Source organism: Ostrea edulis, chromosome 1 (genome assembly GCF_947568905.1).
Source record: "Ostrea edulis chromosome 1, xbOstEdul1.1, whole genome shotgun sequence".
Classification (NCBI taxonomy): Eukaryota; Metazoa; Mollusca; class Bivalvia; order Ostreida; family Ostreidae; genus Ostrea; species Ostrea edulis.
The window spans coordinates 58775423-58798684 of record NC_079164.1 but is presented as its reverse complement, the minus strand read 5'-3'; the positions used below and the strand labels follow the sequence as shown (position 1 = coordinate 58798684).

Genomic DNA, 23262 nt, shown 5'->3' with positions numbered 1-23262 from the left:
AGAAAATGACATTAAAAAACTTGCCATAATAACTGACATAGTAACTGTAAAATTATATAGTATACTAAAGTAACAAGGTTTTATACCCAAGAAAATAAAATCAATAAAAGATGTATTTGACCTTCTGCAGTTGTAAAATGCATAACAATTAGTATGTCTAAATTCATTAAATTTGGATATGAAATATGTCTAAAATTGCATCTTTATTCTTAAAAGATCTCCTACGGCAGGGGGCCTCGCCTTACTATTTTCCATTTCATAATGTTGGCAGCTCTGCCACTGGGCCAGAAGAGCTGAAATTTACATGAAAATTTCCTGACATAGTGCCTTAAAGTGTCTTTTAACCTTAACCCCTGGGGGTAGTTTGGGGCCACAATAGGGAATCAAAGTTTTACATGCGAATATATAGGGAAAATCTTTGAAATCTTCTCCTCAAGAACCACTGGGCCAGGAAAGTACAAATTTACATGAAAACTTCCTTACATAATGCAGATTCAAGTTTGTGAAAATTATGGTCCCCAGGGGTAGAATAGGGCCACAATAAGGGATCAACGTTTGAATATGAATATATAGGGAAAATCATTTAAAATCTTCTTAAGAACCACTGGGCCTGGAAAGTACAAATTTACATGAAAGCTTCCTGACATAGTGCTGATTCAAGTTTGTTACAATCATGGCCCTTGGGGGTAGGATGGGGCCACAAAATTTTACATCCAAATATGTAGGGAAAATCAGATCATCTTAAGAACCACTGGGTCAGAAAAGTTTACATTTGCATGTAAGCTTCCTGACAGTGCAGATTCAAGTTTCTTAAAATCATAGCTCCCAGGAGCAGGGTGGGGCCACAATAGGGGATCCAATTTTTATTAGGTCACCTGAGTAAACTCAGGTGACCTATTGCAATTGGTTTTCGTCCGTCGTCGTGCGTTAACAATTGAACATTTTTAGCTTCTTCTTAATAACTACCAGTCCAATTCTTTTGAAATTTGGTATGAATTATCATTGGGACAAGGGGGACATAAATTGTAAATTTCAGGACTCCAGCACCCCTCGGGCCCTAGGGGTGGAGCAAAAACTGCCCCAAATTGACCAATTTTCAAAAATCTTCTTCTCAAGAACCACACACATGTAAGAAAAACTAAATGCATAGTGATGTAGAGCAGGAAGGCCTCTATCAAAATTGTTAATTTCATGATCCCCGGGGTGTAGGGGTTCTGAGCCCAGGGCGGGGCCAAACTTGTTATATAGTGTTTATGTGGAAAACACTTAAATTACATCTTCTTTAATGCTATTGATACTAAATTGAAAGTAAATAGATATTTAGGAAGAACAGGTAGTCCTTTACCAAAATTGTAAATTTGATTATTCCAGGGGTAGGGGTTTTGGTATCAGGGTGGGGCCAAAATGGTCAGTTATTAAATGTGTAAACAATAGACATTTTTAACTTCTTCTTAATAACTATCATTCCAATTCTTTTCAAATTTGGTATGAAGCATCTTTGAAAGAAGGGGGACATAAATTGTAAATTTCAAGATTCCTGCAGCCCTGGGGCCTTAGGGGCGGGGCAAAAACTGTCCAAAATTGACCAATTTTCGAAAATCTTCTCAAGAACCACACACATGTAAGAAAAACTAAATGCATAGTGATGTAGAGCAGGAAGGCCTCTACCAAAATTGTAAATTTCATGATCCCCAGGGTAGGGGTTCTGAGCCCAGGGCGGGGCCAAACTTGTTATATAGTATTTATGTGTAAAACACTTAAAAACATTTTCTTTACTGCTTTTGATACTAAATTGAAACTACTAAATGGATTGAGCACTGCGTGGTGTTCCAAACGAGATTTCATTTCTTCTTGATGTCCTGTAAATTAGTATCGGAGATGTATGTGTTACCTGTCGAAGCTACCCGCACAGGTAAATCGAAGACACTGATGTGAAGTGAAGCGTAGCAAAACTCGTCCCCTTATATACCATGCGAACCCTGATACATATAACAATAGAATATCCAACTAATATGGCGGATTAGCAAAGAAATATGGCGGACATATAGAATTATACTATATTTATTAATTCATGTCAGCTTTAATTATTTCCTCATCCAAATATTCGAAAACACAATGCTTTTCAGATCAAAATTTGGCTCCATAACTTTCTCACCCTCCATATCCAGAATATAACACTCATTAAGATAATATTTGCAGTACTGTCACTAAAATCCTTTTTGATTGTGCAATGAAAATGCTATCCCCATCAGAGGAAGACATGTTGATATGGCTCAGTACTATAGCAAGAGTGAATATAAAACCTGCAGTAGAAGACTACTTACCTGACACTGTCCAATAAGTGAACAAAAGAAACAGAATTCTACGCAAGACTGGTTATATTGTCAGACTATTCAAAAATAGCTTTATTCATAATTATTATTGTCAATGGGTTTACCTGAGTCTGTCCATTCTTAGAACAAAAGATGTAATGTTTTAAGTAGGATATAAGCCTCAAACTGTCCATTCTGTGAGAGAAAGAACTGATCTCGGCCCTACGGGCCTCAATCAGTTTTTTCTCTCACAGAATGGACAGTTTTTGTCTTATATCCTTTACATATTGTTAACATCCCTCTCGAGAATCTTTCACTTGTATGGAGATGTCACCATTGCCAGTGGAGGGCTGCAAAATTTAGACCTATGCTCGGCGCTTATTGAGCAGGGAGGGATCTTCATTGTGCCACACCTGCTGTGACACGGGATAAAATGAATACAGTGGAACCCCGTTATTACGTTCCCCCTTTATTACGTTAGTCCGCATATTACGTTGGAATTTCAAAGCACAAAACCATTTCTTAACAAACCTATATAAAATAGACCTCGTTATTACGTTGTCCTAAAATGCCGGGACTTGGTATTACGTTGTAAATATTCCGACAAAAACGTAATAAACCCCTAATTATTCAATAGTGATTCTCAAAATAATAAGCCATTCACACCTTGACTGCCTGAGGCAGTCACCACGTAAATTTCCTGGTCTGTTTGGGGATTAGAGACGCTTGACTGATCACGCTTCGATAGATCTAGCGACATCAATACAGGTGAATACCCCGTATAGAAGCCAGTGATAAACAATTAAATTATGTTTATTTAGAAATTGTACTCTATGAAATTTACTTCATTTTTCATATTTTGATAATCAAAGAAATAATTTCTCAACCACCTGCGTGTTCAGCATAGTGTGATTACCTTCGCTATTAAAACTCTATTCACGGACAGCTTTGGTACCAAACAAGAAAGACAAAATTTATCGTAGCAATGTTACAACCGCTTGGGTAACTGCTTGGACATAGGTGACTAAAGGTGTTCAATTAAAAAATTGTTCGTTGTTTGGACATGCAGCTTGGGTGTTCGTAAATCTCGTCCATACATACACCAATCTATTGGCCGATTTGTGCACGGCATTTACCTCAGTAAATATTTTAAAATCCCTTGATGCGCACGTGATTTTAGTGCCATCATTTAGCGTTATAAATGAAATCTTCGTGCATCATTATATATTTTTTTTTATGTGGATTGCGCTTAAATTGTTCTCCGTGCATGTTTATCGTTGGTGAGAAGTGTGCAAGTGTTGGGTATCGTGTGCGTTTTGTGTCTATAGTTTTGTTGTTTTTTGGGTGGGATTTTTTTTATTGTGTTGTGTATTGTGTAATTAGAGAACTTAATAAAAACTATGTTTTGTTATTTTTCAATACGAATGTTGAATACGAACCGGAACGAGTTATTGAGAGAAATTTACATGAACGCATTGTTTTAAAGTTGAACAAAATGGCAGTCCAAACGAATGCAGAAAAAGCAACGTTTATCAAAACATCCTTATGTATCCTACACCGAAATAAAGAAAAGGGATAAGAACATGAAGAATTACGGACATTAAAGATAAGATGTAAATAAAACAAAGTATCATAGTCTTTTAAACAAAGAAACAGTAAAGATATATTCACACACCCCTTCACGGAGTACCAACGGACGATATACAATTTCCAAATGATATTTTTAACGGATTTAACTGGGAACGTTTATTACGTTGCCCCCGGTATTACGTTATTTTATCGTGACAAAATGGAAAACGTAATAACGGGGTTCCACTGTATTTAGAGAGAGCAGGTAGTCTACCAAAATTGTAAATTTGATGTTTTAGGGGTTTTGGTATCAGACAAGGGCCAAGATGGTCAGTGATTAAATGTGTCAAGAATTGAACATTTTTATACACCTGTCTTTAGACGGAACGTATTATGGTACAGCAATGTCTATCCGTCCATCTGTTCAGGGTTTTCTGTTTCTATTTTCATTTCTCTGTCACATATCAAGCTGAAGGAGTTTTGTCCCTTTATTTGAAAATTAACATTTTATGGAGGGTACATAATTTGTCTGATGAAGTCCTCCAGAAATTTTCAAGTGATGACCATATTTTACAGAGTGTTTGTATGACCAGGTATTGAAGATGTTCATGTAGCAAAGATTTTGATTTTCTTTAATTTTTGAGAAAATTCCAGGTTGTTGAGCTGTGTCAGTTTTGAGGAAGTATTACATAGAGAGTACATGATTTGTCTAATTCAAATGAGAACCTTCTTATTAGCTCACCTTAGCCAAAGGCTCAAGTGAGTTTTCGATCAAAACTTTTCATTGTCTGTCGTTGTAAACTTATCAAATTCTCATTTTCTTCTCCAGAACCACTTGGTCAATTTCAACCAAAATTGGCACAAATCATCCTTGAGGGAAGAAGATTCAAGTTTGCTAAAATGAGGGGCATTACCCTTCTCCAAGGGGAGATAAGAGCAAAAACACGCTGACAAGTTTTAAAAATCTTCTTCTCCAGAACCAGTAGGCCAATTTCAATCAAACTTGGAACAAATTATTCTTGGGTGAAGGGGATTCAAGTTTGTTCAAGTGAAGATGATAATCACTAATCGCAAAAATAGGGTGGGATTATTTAAAAATCTTCTCAGGAATCACTTGGTCAGAAAAGTTCAAATTTACCTGGCAGCTTTCTGTTATAGTGCAGACTCAAGTTTGTTAAATTTATTGTGCCGGGTGTAGGTTGGGGCCACAATAGGGAATCAAAAGTTTTACATGCAAATTCTCTGGGAAAGAACCACTGGGCCAAGCAAGTTCAAATTTACGTGGAAGCAGCTTTCTGACATAGTGCAGATTCAAGTTTGTTAAAAGCATGCCCCATGGGGGTAGGGTGGGACCACAATAAATAATCAATGTTTTACATGAGAATATATCAAAATCTTTAAAAAATTTCTTCTCAAGAACCACTGGTCCTGACAAGTTCAAATATACATGGCAGCTTTCTAAGATAGTGCATATTCAAGTTTGTTCAAATCATGGCCCCCTGGGGTAGGATGGGGCCATAATAGGGGATCTCAGTTTTACATGTGAATATATAGGGAAAATCTTTAAATATGGGCCAAGGTGACTCAGGTGAGCAATGTGGCCCATGGGCCTCTTGTTTTACAGAGTATTTGTATGGATATCAAAGGTTTGCATGTGACCGGGATTTTGATTTTCTTCAATTTATGAGAAAATTACATGTTGTCGAATTTAGTTGAGGAAATATTGAATACTAGATAGTACATGATTTGTCTGTATCTCCTCCCACAATTTTCTAGGGAGGACCTTATTTTACAGAGTATTTGTATTGGTATGGAAGATATACATGTGGCAGGGATTTTGATTTTTTTCAATTTTTGAGAAAATTACGGGCTGTTGGAACTTGGTCTGTTTTAAGGAAATATCAGATTAAATAAAGGGCATGGTTTTTCCTTTTAACTTCTCTCACAGTTTTGCAGCTAAAGCCTTTGTAAATAACTTGAAGATTGTGAATAGTGCAAGGATTTTGATTCTCAACATTTTTTTTATTTACTTTGATGATTAAAATTTTCAGGCTTTTTAACTTGCATTGATCAAATTTTGGGAAATACATGTATTTTACACACAGAAGTCTTGGTTTGTCTATCTACCTTCTGTCGCAGTTTTTGAGCTAGGACTTTTTATTCAAAATAATCTTGTTAATTGTCAGAGTTGTTAAAAAAAATACTTCACATTACGACATCCAGAAAAATCCCAATCTTCTTAGGACTCACCTATAAGTCAGACATAGACTAAAATTTCTACTTATAGGTGAGTATATATACAGTACCCTTCGAATTCTTTTCAAATTGGATATGAAGCATCTTTGGGACAAGGGGAACATAAATTGTAAATTTCAGGACTCCTTAGGGACTGCCAAAAGAGTTGATTAATCTTCAAAAACCATCCTCTCTACAACTGCATATCTGTAAGAAAAACTAATGCAGTCATGTAGAGCACAAATGCCTCTATCAAATTTGTAAAGAAGTAGGTACAGTTTCTAAAGTCATCTGGCCCAAAATATCGATGATTTCACTTGGAGCTCAAACCCTGGCATTCAAATAAGGAATAGATTAGTAAACCCAAAATTCGCTCAGTTTGATCAGCAAAATGGTTTGTGTCATATGCCGAGAGCTTGAAGTTGGCACAAAATAGCAAAAATGCCATTTTCAATGAAAATATCCACAAATTCAGGTGGTTTTCCTTTCAGAAAGCATAGTGTTACAGCACATGCGTCGAGCAATTTCATATTCAAGCATGATTTTCATCTTAAAATAATACACAAAATGTATCATTTTCATGTTGCTCGACAAATGCGCACATCTTTTCCTGAGCAATAATCTGTATGACATTGACAGTTTTCAGGCTTCTTTTGAGAAAAAAGCGGGAAATGTCTTATTCATGATGTCATAATGCTATCCATTTAGGAATATCATTCTGATTTTGTTGACATAGTATACCTGGCATATATTTTACTTTCCTAAAATGCTGATTTAGGTTAATTCCAGACACAATTTAAAGAGAGAAATTTTTTGGGCCTTTTTATGTATACAATCGTACCTTGTTTTTTCATGATCCCCAGGGTAGAGATTCTGACTCCAGGCCAAACTTGGTACAGTATTTATAATGGATATATGTAATACATTTAAATGATATTTTCTTTAAAGGGGCATGCACACGATTTTAGCTGAAAATTTTCAAATTTTATTTTCCATATTTTTGGTCGCCTGAGTTTATTCTGGTGACCTATTGCAATTGGTTGTCGTCCGTAGTGGTGCGACGTGCGTCATGCGTTAACAATTGAACATTTTTAACTTCTTCTTGATAACTACCACTCCAATTCTTTTCATATTTGGCATGAAGCATCTTTAGGACAAGAGGGACATAAATTGTAAATTTCAGGATTCCTGCACCCCTGAGGCCTTAGGGGCAGGGCAAAAACTGCCCAAAATTGACCAATTTTCGAAAATCTTCTTCTCTACAACTGCATATGTTTAAGAAAAACTAAATGCATAGTGATGTAGAGCAGGAAGGCCTTTACCAAAATTGTAACTTTCATGATCCCAGGGATACGGTTCTGACCCCAGGCGGGGCCAAACTTGGTATAAATTGTTTATGTGTAAAACACTTAAATAACATCTTCTTTAGTGCTATTGAAACTCAATAGATATTTAGAATAAACAGGTAGTCCTTTACCAAAATTGTAAATTTGATGATCCCAGGGGTAGGGGTTTTGGTATCAGGGTGGGGCCAAAATGGTCAGTTATTAAATGTGTGAACAATAAACATTTTTTACTTCTAGATAACTATCATTCCAATTCTTTTCAAATTTGGTATGAAGCATCTTTAGGACAAGAGGGACATAAATTGTAAATTTCAGGATTCCTGCACCCCTGAGGCCTTAGGGGCAGGGCAAAAACTGCCCAAAATTGACCAATTTTCGAAAATCTTCTTCTCTACAACTGCACATGTTTAAGAAAAACTAAATGCCTAGTGATGTAGAGCAGGAAAGCCTCCACCAAAAGTGTAAATTTCGTGATCCTCGGGGTAGAGGTTCTGACCCCAGGGCGGGGCCAAACTTACTATATAGTGTTTATGTGTAAAACACTTAAATAGCATCTTCTTTAGTGTTATTGATATTAAATTGAAACTAAATAGATATAGCAGGTAGTCTTTTACCAACATTGTAAATTTGATGATCACCGGGGTTGGGGTTCTGACCCCAGGGAGGAGCCAAACTTAGTACACAGTATTTATCTGTAAGTTTGCTGATATACTGTATAAAATCTAAATGCATACTTAGGAATAGCAGAAAAGGATGTAGAAAAAATGGTAATTTTACACATCTTGTTTTATACTGTTGCTGAACATTAGAATTTAGTTTAGATATTCAGAACAGGATTTTTTTCTTCTAGATTTCATAGCCCTTGGGAGTAGTGATACTTTTTCACTAGTACTCAGGTGATCAATAAGGCCTGTGGGTCTCTTGTTAATGTTTACAATTCTTAACTAAGGTATTTCTAATGGTCAGCAGAAATTTGAATCTCAGTTGTTGAGTTACAAGAGAGATACAGCACTCACAATTTTTTGTTATGTAAACAAGGCTCATGCCATGTTTTGTTTCTCCCAGAACAGTAAGTTCATGTCAGTCTTAGAAATTAAGCAGTAGTCCGATGACCGTAGCTAGTAAAATCGGAATCGGGCTGCCATAAATAATTGACACACATGCCCAGTGGGCCAGTACATATTTCCAGCAGGAATTATGATTCTGCTGCTAGGGTGCAACTCCTGGTAGGAAATCAGTAAAATAGCCTGTTCTTACAGAGGAGGAGAAAGTTGGTGCTAAGAGGAAGTATGAGGAAACAAAGTGACAAACAAGATGTTAGCATTCTTGCAGAAGAACCGGTCCTAGCTTGAATACAATGATGTTCTCGTATTTTGCACTGGTACAGAAAGCAAAACGTTGCAAATTTAAAGTTAGTGTCCAGCTTGGACAATTATTGAATTGATTCTTAAAGTGAACACGAAAATAGTAACTGACATAAATATTTTGCCCCAAAGTAAAACCACGACCAGATGCCTCCGATGTTCAGAATGTGTGAGCATTAGTTAACAACCCTAGTTAGCTAACCTGAGCTGAAAGCTCACCCTTACAGAAAAAAGGTACATTTTAGGTACCTTTGTTGGGTACACTTTTGGGTACATTTTGGATACATTACAGGTACAATTTGGGTACACTTTGGGTACTTTACGGGTACACTTTAGGTACACCTAAAAGTACCCGGAGTGTACCCAAAAGGTACCTGGAATGTACCTAAAAGTATACCCTTTTTGGAACCGGACTTTGAAAATATTTCTAGCTGCAGACGGGTACATTTTCGGGTACATTGTTCTTTCCCATGCAACTGTCTAAGTTAAAATTTTCCGGGGTACCTTTTGGGTACCTTATTATTTCCAACTTTCCAAGTATCAATTTTTAGGGTACCTTCTGGGTACAATATTTTTGGGTACACACTTTGGGTACGCTTCGGGTACACTAAAAAGTACCCGGAAAGTACCCAAAAGATACCCAGAATGTACCTAAAGGGTACCTAAAAGTCTACCCTTTTTGGAACCGGACTTTAAAAATATTTTTAGCTGGAGGCGGGTACTTTTTCGGGTACATTTTCTTTCCCGTACAACTTTTTAAGGTTTTAATTTTTGGGGTACCTTTTAGGTACAATTTTGTCAACATTGTTGTTCCCATTTTGGGGTACTTTTTGGGTACATTTCTTTGATACATTTTCAGGGTACATTATGGGTACATTGTTGATACAACCCAGGTACACTTTAGGTACTTTTCAGGTACAATCCAGGTACCATTTCAGAAACTTTTCTGGTACATTTTAGGTACAATTCTGCTACTATTATAGGTACTATTTAGGTACATTATTGGTAAAATCCGGTTACCAATTTAGACAGTTTTTAGGTACAAACTGGGTACATTTTAGGTACATTATAGGTACTTTACGGGTACAATTTTAGGCACAAACCCGGTGCCATTTTAGGTACGTTTTGGGTACATTCCGGGTACAGCGTAAGTACCATTTTAAGTACACTCTGGGTGCCATTTTAGGCCCTTTTCGGGTACCATTTATGGCATTTTCCAGACTTTGCTTGCCTCTCCTAAAGTATGCTTGACTAACACTTCAAATGTACTGGAGTTCTGCTAGTTTTCATGAATATTACCAACCATGTGTCCTGAAAAAATGAAGAATCTTAATATATGAGAAATTGCATTTAATTCATACTATAAAAAATTATGACAAAGCTTCTCTTCTTCGTAATCCTATTTCTCCTGCAAAAAAAAAAAAACCCATTTAATGAAATATAATAAAACCAAATCACAATACGAATGTAGTTTACTGCACTTTTCTTTGTCTTTAATTCAGTTGACTTGACGCTTTAAATTATCTTTATTTTACACCCGTTTCGTCTCTTTTAACTTTCTAAATTAAATATACTTATATATTATATTTTCTTGGATATTGTTCCTTTATTATTAATTCGATTAAAATCTAACAAATACATGTAAATAAGTGCATAAATGAAAGAAATTTAAAAAAAAACATTTTCATCATAAATGATTAACACATGCAATACAATACCAAGATTGCAATGAAAATATTTTAACTTATCTAACTTTGCATTAAATGGTTGTGTTAGATAATCATTCTTAACAGAAACATCTTTTCATAGTCTGAACAGCAACAAGACATGAATGTGAACCATGGATGCCCCTAAACTTAACGGTTTTCAAGACAAGTAGGTCAAAATTCATGTCAAGGTCAGAAGATTAAATTTGGTACCATCAGAAAGCCTTAGTAGGTCAAAAGGTCATTAATGAGGTACTTATATGTACAGTTTGTATATATATTAAAAAATATTTTCTTGTCACAAAGAATAAAAATGGCAAACATAAAATCCCTACCCATTTTAGTTGAAAAGTTATAACTAAGTTAAAGTTACATCAATATGCCACTTATATTTTATTACAGATCATATGATACAAAATATTTTAACAGCAATATTACCTGTGCATTTTAAAAAGTTTCACAAAAATGTGCTGTTGATTCTCTGGATAAGTTTTTGCTCACTTTCCTTTGGGAGAACATTGATGACGTACATTCTAAAAAAAATAATAATGCAATTATTTTGTGGGCATGTTATATATCTATTTAAAATTAATAGAAACAGTTTGTATGATCTGTTCAAATTAAATCAGTGATTTGAAACTGATAGTGGAATTAGTCATCCCAATTTGACTTGCTGTCAGACAAATTTAAGACATATCAGGGTCATGGACTTCCCATCCACTATACATATAGGCCTAGTAGTCTCATTGGACTTACCTAAAACGTGCATGAACTGAAGTGTCATTCAGAGTAAACTCATTTTGGAACTATATAAACATTGATCCAGGTCTGCATAGTGTAATTCTCAGAATGGCATATTAAAACCAGTCTGGTCATTAGTCACACCATATAAATTCTGTATCTATCATGAATTATATTCTGAAAGAGAAATGAAATTGTAAATAATCAAAGGATACCAAAGACCTTCCAATAACCAAATTACAGGACAATAAATAAATATTTCTAATCACTGGTCACTTGTGCTATCAAATTAAATTTTTACTTGTCAATTGATAACTCTTACTGTTCCTTCGGACCAATCTGATTAAAACCAGCTCCTCGATCCGCTCCTCGTATTGCGACAACATAAAAATAAAGGAGCGGATCGAGCTGATTTTAACATAATGCCGACGTTACTTAAGTTATTTCAGTTTGACCTGCTTTGTACATAATAAGAGTTGTTAAACTATGAGGTGTTACAAATGAAATAGCATTGCTGTGTCTAGCGAGTATATATCTAGTTGATGCAAATCGCGGGTTATCAAGTGCCGGGTAGAAAATGAAAATCGTCTTAAGTGTCCGACAATAGACGCATTTAGACTAGTTAGCCAATTCCATTGTCCTACTTTACAAAAGACACATGAGTTACATAATTCAAGATACCTCTGACTGTTACCCTTGCTTTCTCTATATGTTATGTGCAGTGAAGATCATCAGACACAAATGTGAAAGGGATAAGAATCGGAGGAATTTCGGATTATCAGTGATCATGACTGGCATGAAGTCAAAGAATCTACAAAATACACTAGTGTGTAAATCACTCACTTAATGGTTGGGAGTCTCTTCAGGATAACACCACAAAATCCCTCGGGTCCCTGTTGAAGGCTATTCTTTGTCTGTTCATAAAGTTTACGGTATGTCACAACATCATAAACATGGCGTCTGCGCGGGAACTCGGAGTGCACACCCGATGCTTTTTATCAGGAACCCGATCTCAATTTACGGTTGTTAGAGCCAAGTACTGTGAAGACCCGCTCTGAATTGATTGGTTAATTAATTAATAAGTTAACTAGTTTATAAAAATAATATGATGATCTTCAATAATTTCCTTCTGCAGGGACATCTTTTGACATACAGTGTATATCAATATTTTTAAAAAAAAACACCCCCCCCCCAAATAAATAAAAAAAAAAAAAAAAAGTCATATACAGATAGATCTATATATGTATGTATTATGATATATACAGATTGTTTACCACACACACACATATATATAATTTTTTCTTATGAAATTGCTGCAGACTAACAATCATGTAGCATTATCAAGTTCAAAAGAGTATCTTACTACTAGGTCTCTACAATTATTTATTTTTGATTGTTATGTTTTTAAAAATGGAAAATAGCTTTCCATTTAGAGGTTTAGGGATGGATCCCTTCATGTAATCCTTCAGATTTTCTTTAATACTATAGCTACCTTAATGGCAGAACAAAAAAAACCTTTTTATAGATAAATTAAAATTCATTAACATCAACAGGATTTGCACTATTTCATATATATATATATATATATATATATATATATATATATATATATATTTATTTTTTTTTTTAAACAAAAAATGTCTAAAACATACATACATCAATAAAAAAAAAAAAAACATGCCAGACTGAAGTTGGGTACATAATGCTGGTACAATTGACTATAAAAGCTTTCTTATTTCAAAATCAGTTGTGAAATTGTTTAATGTTTATTTTCATATTATTTGTATCTGTTGTGAAATTACAAGGTTTATTTAAATGGGTACATTTCGGGTACATTTTCAATAGTCACATTTAAAGTTGGTACATTACGGGTACAATTTAACTTTTTAATTTACCCAGGGTACATATCTGGTAAACATTTCAACATTAATATTTTTTGTTGGGTACATTTCGGGTACATTTCAACTTAGTAACTTTAAAGTGGGTACATATCGAATACATTTTAACTTCTTTAATTGATACCCTGGGTACAATTCGGGTACATTTGAACATTTATATTTTTCTGTTGGGTACATTTCAGGTACATTTTAACTTTTCAATTTTTAATCTGGGTACATTTTGGGTACTTTTTACAATAGTCGGGTACGTTCCGGGTACTGTCGAAAAATGGCTAAGTTTTTTGCGGGTACTTTTTGGGTACCTTTTTCAGGGAAAAAGTTGCTTCGGGTACCTTACAGATACATTTTAGGTACCTTTCGGGTACATCTCATTTCTGTAAGGGCATAGACCATGGGCCAGTAACACATTACCTCCCCCCCTCTAGGGATTTTTCTACACTATGATTTTTTGAAAGTGTGTATAAAATAAAGGTAAATGAAGGTTGTTTGATAAATTTATGTTGGGGCATTTTCAAGATATGGCCATTTGAATTTATAAAAAAAATTGGCAAATTCAACATGGCTGTTACGGTGTTCCATATCGCATTAAAGACGACACATTGTAAACACAAACAACGGGATAGGGACTTCTCAGAGAGGACATTTGTGAGAAATAAGTATGAAAAATAGAAAACAGTGTATTAAGGAAAGTGATACATATTTTTAAATGTCTACAAATTCATGTCTTACGAAATTATACAGTGTATACTACATTCCCAAAATAACATGTACCTATTATCATGTTCAATACTAAATAAACAGTATGAAAAACTGTTCATTCCTAGATACTTAGTCCATAGACCCTATCTTTATATGATATATATACAATCTTGAGTTAGTAAATATAACTTTCAACATAAAAATCGTTGTCCACATTTCCATGTCTCACACAATATATCTAATGTATGGAAGCCCATAAATGTGTATAATCAATAAAAAGAAAGCACATGGATTACTTTTGAGTATACAATGCAAATATGGGGGAAACCCTGATAAATAATGGCTCAACTATTGAGAACATGACATATTACAAACAATAAACTAATTTATGAATAATTTAGATTAATGAATTGTATTAATCTACAATTGTTAAATAAATATATTGTCATATGTAATATTGAACACCTTTTCAATTTTCAGCTTACTTATAAAGATGTCACATAAGACAGAGTCCCAAGAATAATAAAGGCATAGATTGTTTACTAGCTTTAAATGGTGCCTTGCATGGTTTCTATCGCTGGTGTTATAATAATTTACAAATATTAATTAGTTACTAGGAGTTAAACTTGAGCATTGACGAGTCAAGTGAACTGTAAGACTAAGAGACGCTCACTCAATCTGTGCGTTCACTATCGACACTTTCCTCACCCATAAATGTCTGTTCTGTAATGCAGAAACTCGAGTACAAGGGAAAAACACAAACTTGTTAAGTGTGTGACAAAAACAGTAGAAGCCATTTAAAAAAAAATCTGCATACAATAAAAGTGACTATAACACAATAAATTAGTTGGTTGCTTGTATATTGTTTAACATACTGCTCGATAATTTTTCACTCATATGGAAGCGTCACCATTGCCGATGAAAGACTGCAAAATTTAAGCCTATATGCTTGGTGCTTACGGCCATTGAGCAAGGAGGGATCTTTATCATACCACACCTGCTGTGAAACGAGACCTCGGTTTTTGCGATCTCATCCAAAGGACCGTCCCATTTAGTCACCTATTACAATAAGCAATGGGGTACTGAGGACCTATTCTAATCTGGATTCCCACGGGACAATGGTTTTCTTGCCCCATTATTCGTCTCTTAAGAAAAGCAAAAGGTACTGAGGACCTATCCCTTCTAACCCAGATACCCAAGGGACAACTATAAGTAAAGTTCAGTATATTGATTTGGTTGCTAAAGGGGGGGGGGGGGGGGAGAATGTTTCATCCAACCCATAGAAAAATGTACACCAAGTCCGATGATCTAAACAAGTCAGAACCTAAAATTAATATAATTCTTGAGCAACATGGAAAGGCATTTGACTTTATCCGAATATATGGAGATAAATATCGTGTAGAATTATGTGGTTGAAAGTATGACAAAGCTCAGAGAGAGATACTTGTCATTTATCCCGATTCATATAACAGTGATTACAAAACTTGAAACCTAAATAAAAAACACAAAGAAAATTTGGTAGCAAAACTGAATTTTGGAAAACTCTAAACAACTTAGTTTGTCGCGGCCGGTTGTAGAAGTTACTCACAGACTCAAAAGTTTGAAACTACTATTTGCAGTGTGATTACAAATTCTGGATTAATATTGCATGCAAGAATATCTCTTACTAATAACTCAGTAATTCATATACCTCGCCTTAATGTCAAACAACTTGATATATAAACAAGGGGTTAAGTTCTTTAATGCGAAATACATTTTTGTAAATGTCCATATCATGTTTGTAAGATTCTCGAAGTTTTTCCATTTTTAAACAATACTTTAATTATAAATTTCATGAGTTTGCCCCAAAACTTGAAAAGGTCCCCTTGCATTAATGTCAAACAATCTTTTTCACAATTTAAGGGTTACATACTTTCAAAAAATAATTGTTTTCAAAGGTCCATATTATTTATAAATAATCTGAAGAACTTTTCCATTTTTCGGCGATTTTTAAAGAACAAAATCATGTTTTAGCCCCAGAAGTCGTAAACATCCCCAATTATTTATGTCAAACATCTTGTCAATCAAAGGGTTACATTAGTTCACATAATATTTTTACAAATTTTTGGTTTTTGCCCTCAAAATCTAAAAGGTCTCAATGTTAACAATCTGATTTATAGTTAAAGGGTTACAGACTTTCAGAAAATAATTGTTTTCAAATGTCCATGTCATCTATACAGGATCTGAAGGAGTTTTCTATTTCTTGTTGATTTTTAAAGAAAAAATCATTTTTTAGCCCCAAAACTAGTAAATGCCCTCACTTATTTATGTCAAACAACTTTATATATAAACAAAGGGTTATATTCGTTCAAAAAATACTTGTTTGCAAATGTCAATGACATCTATATCGGATCTGAAGAGTTTTCCCAGTTTTTGGGTATGATTTTTACAAATTTCATGTTTTTTGCCCCAAAACTCGTAAATGCCCCCACGTAGAAATGTCAAATAACCTGATTTATAATATAGGGAATATGTATTTTCAAAAAATACTTGTTGGCAAATGTCAATGACATCTATATCGGATCTGAAGAGTTTTTCCAATTTTTGGCTATGATTTTTACAAATTTCATGTTTTTTGCCCCAAAACTCGTAAACGCCCCCATGTAGAAATGTCAAACAACCTGATTTATAATCTAGGGACTATGTACTTTCAAAAAATACTTGTTTGCAAAAATCCCTAGGGGGGTCCCCCATTACCTTTACTAGCCCATGGTCTATTAAGTGAGCTTTTCTGATCATCTGTTGTCCGTCGTCTGTTTACATTCATGACTTCTTCTCCAGAACCACTAGACCGATTTCAACCAAACTTGTCAAAAAGCATCCTTGGGTGAAGGGCTTTCAAGTTTGTTCAAATGAAGGGCCATGCCTCCTTCAAAGGGGAGAAAATCACAAAAATGGAAAAATATAGTGGGGTCATTTAAAATGGGCCAGAAAAGCTGAAATTTATATGAAAGGTTTCTTACATAGTGTAGATTCAAGTTTCTTTTTAAAAAATCATGACCTCCAAAGGCTGGATGGGGCCACAATATGGAATCAAAGTTTTACATGCAAATATATAGGGGGAAATCTTTTAAAATCTTCTTCTCAAGAAGCACTGGACCAGGACAGTACAAATTTACATGAAAGCTTCCTGACATAGTGCAGATTCAAGTTTGTTAAAATCATGACCCCTAGGAGTAGGATGGGGCAACAATAGGGGATCAAAGTTTTATATACAAATATATAGAGAAAATCTTTAAACATCTTCTCAAAAACCATTAGGCCAGAAAAGTACAAATTTGCATAAAAGCTTTCTGACACAGTGCAGATTCAAGTTTCTTAAAATCATGACCCATGGGAATAGGATGGGGCCATGCACAATAGGGGATCATAGTTTAACATACAGATATATAGGGAAAATCTTCTCAAGAACCACTGGGCCAGGAAAGTACAAATCTACATGAAAGCTTCCTGACATAGTGCAGATTCAAGTTTGTAAACATCATGGCCCCTGGGGGTAGGTTGGGCCAAAATAGAGATCAAAGTTTTACATGCGAATATATAGGGAAAATCTTTAAATATGGGCCAAGGTGACTCACATGAGCGATGTGGCCCATGAGCCTCTTGTTTTTAATTTCAATAGGATGAGAGTGATGATGAAGAAATAGAAGAATCTGAATTGGAGATTCTAAAGAATCTGACTGTGAAATGACTGAGTTAGAAATGGAAAGATTTGTATTGTAATACTCAGTAAAATTGTTCAAACTTGAAATTTTGAATCATGTCGAATTATTCTCATTTGGGCTAGTAAAATTTTATTTGGGCTACCAAATTTTGAACTCTTACTTGCCTGATGGGCTTGTAGTAAAATTGTTCAGCTCAAAGACATAATAACATGGTTTAGAACTGACTTCAAATATGTGTGCATCAGTGAGTTTCAAGTGAAGTGAATAAAATTCTACACCATAATACATCATATTCTATGACATCATATCTCCGAAACCATGCAAGATAAGACCATAAAATTTTCAATGCGCAATTAGGCATACGTGTGTGTCATTTTAAAGCAAAAATCTCATTTTTGATAAATTCCTCATTTGGAACCAAAATTTCATGGCTGGTTGTCACATATATATGTAAAGCCTTTCATTAGTGTATGCACTTTTGAGGGCATTGAAGTTTAAGAACACATCTTGTTTTATACTGTTGCTGAACATTAGAATTTAGCTTAGATATTCAGAACAGGTTTTTTTTTTTCTAGATTTCATAGCCCTTGGGAGTAGTGATACTTTTTCAATAGTACTCAGGTGACCGATAAGGCGTGTGGGCCTCTTATTTATGACTGGAAGTGAATTTTTTAAAATAAATGGACAAACTGTCTGGAGATATTATCATTCCCTATAATTATCCCTGATTGAAAATACATAGAACCATCTCCAAGAAATCCTGCTGACAAAAAGAGGAGCCAAAAAAATAATATTGAAAAGTATGAAAACAGCAAGGTCATTCATATCAAACAGAAAACCTTATTAACATAGAATCATGATAAGATCTTCTGACTGAAACATAGTAAAACCAATACACTTGGGGAATATAATTAGATAGAGCAAAAGAAATTTATGGTTGATATGTATATGTGTTTATTTGTGTGTATGTGTGTGTTTATATGTGTGTGTGTGCATGTGTTTATATATATGTGTGTGTGTGTCTGTGTTTTTATATGTGTGTGTGTTTATATGTGTGTGTGTAACTAATATGTATGTATCTCCAGTTTACTGTAATGATTGATTAACCAAAAAGTTGAGTCTACCCATATCGAAAATAAATATGAAAATGATACAAGAAAATAATACTAAAATGATACAAAAAAATATATTTTTAATGACCAAATTTGGAACCATCTAAATCTTGGTTCCAAATTAGGTAAAAAATAATACACTTTCTAAATAATGAAACACACAAAAATATATTTTTAATATACTTTATTTCTTAGTAAAAGTACAAAAATTATACATATGATGTATTATTTCTATACTCTTGTATTATTTATGTATTAAATCCCAATTCAAAGTACAAAAATAATACATTATGGAGTGGGATTTAAAAAGTACAAAAAAAATACAAAGTGTATTAATTATGTATCAATATATTATTTTTGTATTATTTGGTTCACCATGAAAAATTAAAATAGGAAAAAAATATGAATTGTATTAATTTTGTATCAACATATTATTTTTGTATTATTTGGTTCACCTTGAAAAATTAAAATAGGAAAAAAATATGAATTGTATTAATTTTGTATCAACATCTAAGTATTCAAAGATTTTCACCAAAGATGTATCTCAATTTCAGGCAAGAGTTCATTCAGGACATTTGTAGAGGAAGGTGTGAAAGCACTGATTAAGAACATCAGCAGTGGGACAATGAAGGTACTAAATGAAAAGTAATTGATCTATTGTAAGTGTTGTTGTGTATAAACGTCAACAATTATTCAAAAATTGAACCGGAGTTGTTTTACAAGTCAGTGGGGTTGAATTCTTTGACATGCATCCAACATTTCAGAGACAATACTACCGATAAGAAATGTAAATAAGAGGTCCATGGGCTTACCTGAGTCACTTTGGCCATGCCATTTTCAGCTGTTGTGATTTTAAAAAAAATTATGAATCTTTATTCCCAAGAAAAATTTTAACCCCATATTGTGGTCCCATCCTAGCCCTAAAGGATCACAACATAACTGAAAATGAATTCACATTACACAGAGATGAACCTAAAATAGCTCCGAATATATTTAAAACGGTATGTTTTCTTAAAAGTGGGTCAAACTTCTGAGTTCAAGGTCACAAGGTTAAAGAACATATTATGAAATAAAAGGTCTTGAAGAAAGAAATATATACTAGATATGAAAAATCTACCTTATTTAGTTCAGGACATACAGGTGACTCTCAATGGCTCGAACTTCGATCTGTCAAAGTTCTCAGTCTCTCGAAGTGAAATCATGGTCCCGATTTTTTTCTCTTTGTAGCAAAGCAAATTTACTATCGATCTCTCAAACGTTCGATCTCTCGAAGTGAAGTTGGGTTCTGTAAATCATATTTCATTGTTTTTCACTCTCAATCTCTCGAAGTGGTGGTAGTGTATACCCACCGTTACCCAAGCCTGTAATAATTTCCGCTTAGACATTACCTGGATTTTGTTGAATGCTGGAGGATAGTGTGACTGTGGTAATTAGTTGTTTACATCAGTGAAACAATGTCCATGCTTATTTGTGAAGGTGACACACTTGAGTATATAATGGCTAATTGGTCCATTTACACCTTGTACAGGGGTCTTGTGATGATTAAAATTATAGATAATCTGACTATGAATAAAATCTATAATTTGTTTTGACGTGACAATGAGAGAGTAAGTTTTATACATTAAATTAGAGATCTATACAGACTGTTAAATTTCTTGAGTTTGTTCTTTGTGTAAAGTTACTCTAAAACATCGTTTTACTCATTCTTTAGAATTTTTGCTTTGTGTAAAGTGACATAACATTGTGCTCTGTTTAGTTAGCAATAGTAAAGCGTCATCGGAACCTCTTAGCAGGATTAAAGAACAAACAAGAGGCCCAAGGGCCTAGAATCGCTCTTCTGATAAATTGTACAACCCCACCATTTCTATTCTTAGCCTCTTAGTATTCTAAATCTTTAGTTAAATCCTAAGAATTCAAAAAAAGTAGGTCAATGTGACCTACTTTTTGGTTTACACATTTTGAGAACCCAAGAAATATCAACTGACAAAGTTTGATGATTTTAAGCCAATTAGTATCTGAATATTGAAATATAGCTGTCAAATTCCAATCGTAGGTCATGGTGACCTACTTTTTGGTCAGCGAACTCCGAACATGCAAGACCCATCAACTGACAAAGTTTGATGACTGTAGGTCAAATAGTATCTGAAATATATAAATATAGCCGTCAAATTCCAAAAGTAGGTCAAGGTGACCTACTTTTTGGTCGACACACTCCGTAGACTCAAGATGCATCAACTGTCAAAGTTTGATGATTGTAGGTCAATTAGTGACTGAAATATATAAATATAACTGTCAAATGCCAAAAGTAGGTCACAGTGACCTACTTTTTGGTCGATACACTCCGAAGACTCCAGATGCATCAACTGACAAAGTTTGATGATTGTAGGTCAAATAGTGTCTGAAATATAGTAATTTAGCTGTCAAATACCAAAAGTAGGTCACGGTGACCTACTTTTTGGTCGACACAAACCGAAGACTGAAGACGCATCAACTGACAAAGTTTGATGATCCTAGGTTTTACAGTGCCCAAAATATGCATCTAAAATTGAAAATGTGAAATTTGAATATCTGCAAAATTCAAAAAGTAGGTCACTGTGACCTACTTTTTTATAAATATGTTTCAAGGCCTCAAGATGCATCAACTTACAAGATTTGATGATTCTAAACCTCTCGGTATTTGAAATAACAACTTAAAATATATCTATAAATGATAAGCCATAAAATTCAGAAAGTAGGTCACGGTGACCTATTTTTCAGTTGACGCATTTCAAGGTCCCATGATCCACCAACTGACAAGTTTTGATGATCATAGGCTTCAAAGTGTCCAAGATATGCATCAAAATTAATTTTAAAATAAATACCTGCAAAATTCAAAAAGTAGGTCATCGTGACCTACTTTTGAGACAACTTGACACAAGGTCCTAAGATGCATCAACTGTCAAAATTTGATGATCCTAGTCCTTATAATGACTAAAATATCAAAGATTTAAGGAAATATAAATTTAGGTCAACTTTGAAGTGACCTTGAGACCACGCCCTTTGCCCCAGGGTAATGCCTTGAACAATTTTTAATCTACAACATATCCTCATCCTTATGTGTAAGTTTGGTGATAATCTGCCCAGTGGTTCTTGAGAAGAAGATTTTTTAGCAACCACTACTTTTGTTTGTATTTTCCTGATTATCTCCCCTTGTTAAAGGGTCACATCCCTCTATTTAGTATGTATGAAAGCCCTTGGGCCAATGATACCCTGTAACAAATTTGAAAAAAATTGGCCAAGGGGTTCTTGAGTTATAGCCCTTTTTCTAAAAAGTTTATGCACACCGCGAACCGCACAAATGGCCATAGCATTAGCTCTTTGAGCCTTCGGCTCAGAAGAGCTAATAAATACATAAACTTTGAAATGTTTTTATTAATGCAAAATAAGGTTTTTTATTTTAATATCAAATTAACTACCTGACAAATATGAAGGAAAACATGTGAAAACGATATGATCTTGTTGGTAAGCACTTCCGGTTACTGTAAAATCTTAACCATATAGGCGGACTTTCAATTTCCGAATTTCGAACTCTTGATTTCTCAAAGTTTTATCAAGGTCTCTTGAACTTCAAGTTATCAAGAGTCACCTGTCTTGTATAGGTCAGATTTTTATTAAAATTAGGTCAATAGGTCAGATTTCTATTAAAAGTAGGTGAAACTTCCAGGTCAAGGTCACAAGATCACACAAGATGTGATAGGTCTTTCAGGGAAAAAAATGTATATACAAAATATGAAAGCCCCATCTTAAATAGTACAAGAGATATTTTTAAACATTTTTCCTATATATCAGCATACAACACTTCGATCCCCTATTGTGGCCCCACCCTACCCCCTAGATGCCGTAAATTACATAAACTTGGATCTACTATTCGTCAGAAAGCTTTTATGGAAATTTGAACTCTTCTAGCCCAGTGGTTTTTGAGAAGATTTTTAAAGATTTTCCCTATATACTCGCATGTAAAACATTGAACCCCTATTGTGGCCCCACCCTACCCCCTGGGGCAATGATTTTAACAAACTTGACATTCAGCATTATTCTTGAATCCAAAATTTTCAATGAAGTAATAACGATTGTTCTAAAGCTATAAATCAGTAAAGCCGCATGGTATGGTCATTTTGTAAGTTAACATTTTTCATCGACTTTCCCTGTGTACAAAAAGTTTTCAATTTTTTTAACTGTCTGTAATTCATATTCAAAATACGAATTACCCACATTGCTCATTAGTATTATTAAACAAAGAATTTAAGAATATTTCTAATGAAGAAATTAAGTAGGAGGATTAAAATGAAAATGTTCAAAACCAGTTTTTCTCAGAAACATATATGGTGTTTGGTATCTTTGTAATTCTCTCAATAAGCTAAACAACAATATGCATTAACATGAAAAATTGTATTAGAAAAAAATTAAACACCACCTTTAACATGGTTTATTTTGCTCACGGCCAATTTTCACCTCCTGCAATGAGACCAATCCAAACCACATTTAAACAACCACTGCAAGGAACGGAGAGTCTGTATCGCGTGTATTTATTGAAATT

The 23262-nt window shown here is 34.3% G+C and overlaps 1 protein-coding gene and 2 long non-coding RNA genes across 8 annotated transcripts in view; 2 read left to right on the top strand and 1 right to left on the bottom strand.

Moving 5' to 3' along the window:
- Positions 1 to 23262, top strand: part of LOC125649523 (HEAT repeat-containing protein 6-like) — a 158239-nt gene that overhangs the window by 117973 nt on the left and 17004 nt on the right. For all 6 annotated transcript variants that reach the window (XR_008800191.1, XR_008800190.1, XR_008800189.1 and 3 more), the window contains one exon: positions 19241 to 19317. Coding sequence is in view for 2 of the 6 variants with exons in the window: in XM_048877095.2 (XP_048733052.1) it covers positions 19241 to 19317 (77 nt within the window). In the remaining 4 variants the exon portion in view is untranslated. The remainder of the gene's footprint in view (positions 1 to 19240; positions 19318 to 23262) is intronic.
- Positions 10162 to 12861, bottom strand: LOC125677840 (uncharacterized). The gene is made up of 4 exons (XR_008800192.1): positions 12117 to 12861; positions 11289 to 11450; positions 10971 to 11065; positions 10162 to 10234 (listed from the first exon to the last, which is right to left on the bottom strand). It is a non-coding gene; the product is annotated as an uncharacterized LOC125677840 (long non-coding RNA).
- Positions 12967 to 13391, top strand: LOC130051920 (uncharacterized). Its single transcript, XR_008800195.1, has 2 exons — positions 12967 to 13227; positions 13354 to 13391. It is a non-coding gene; the product is annotated as an uncharacterized LOC130051920 (long non-coding RNA).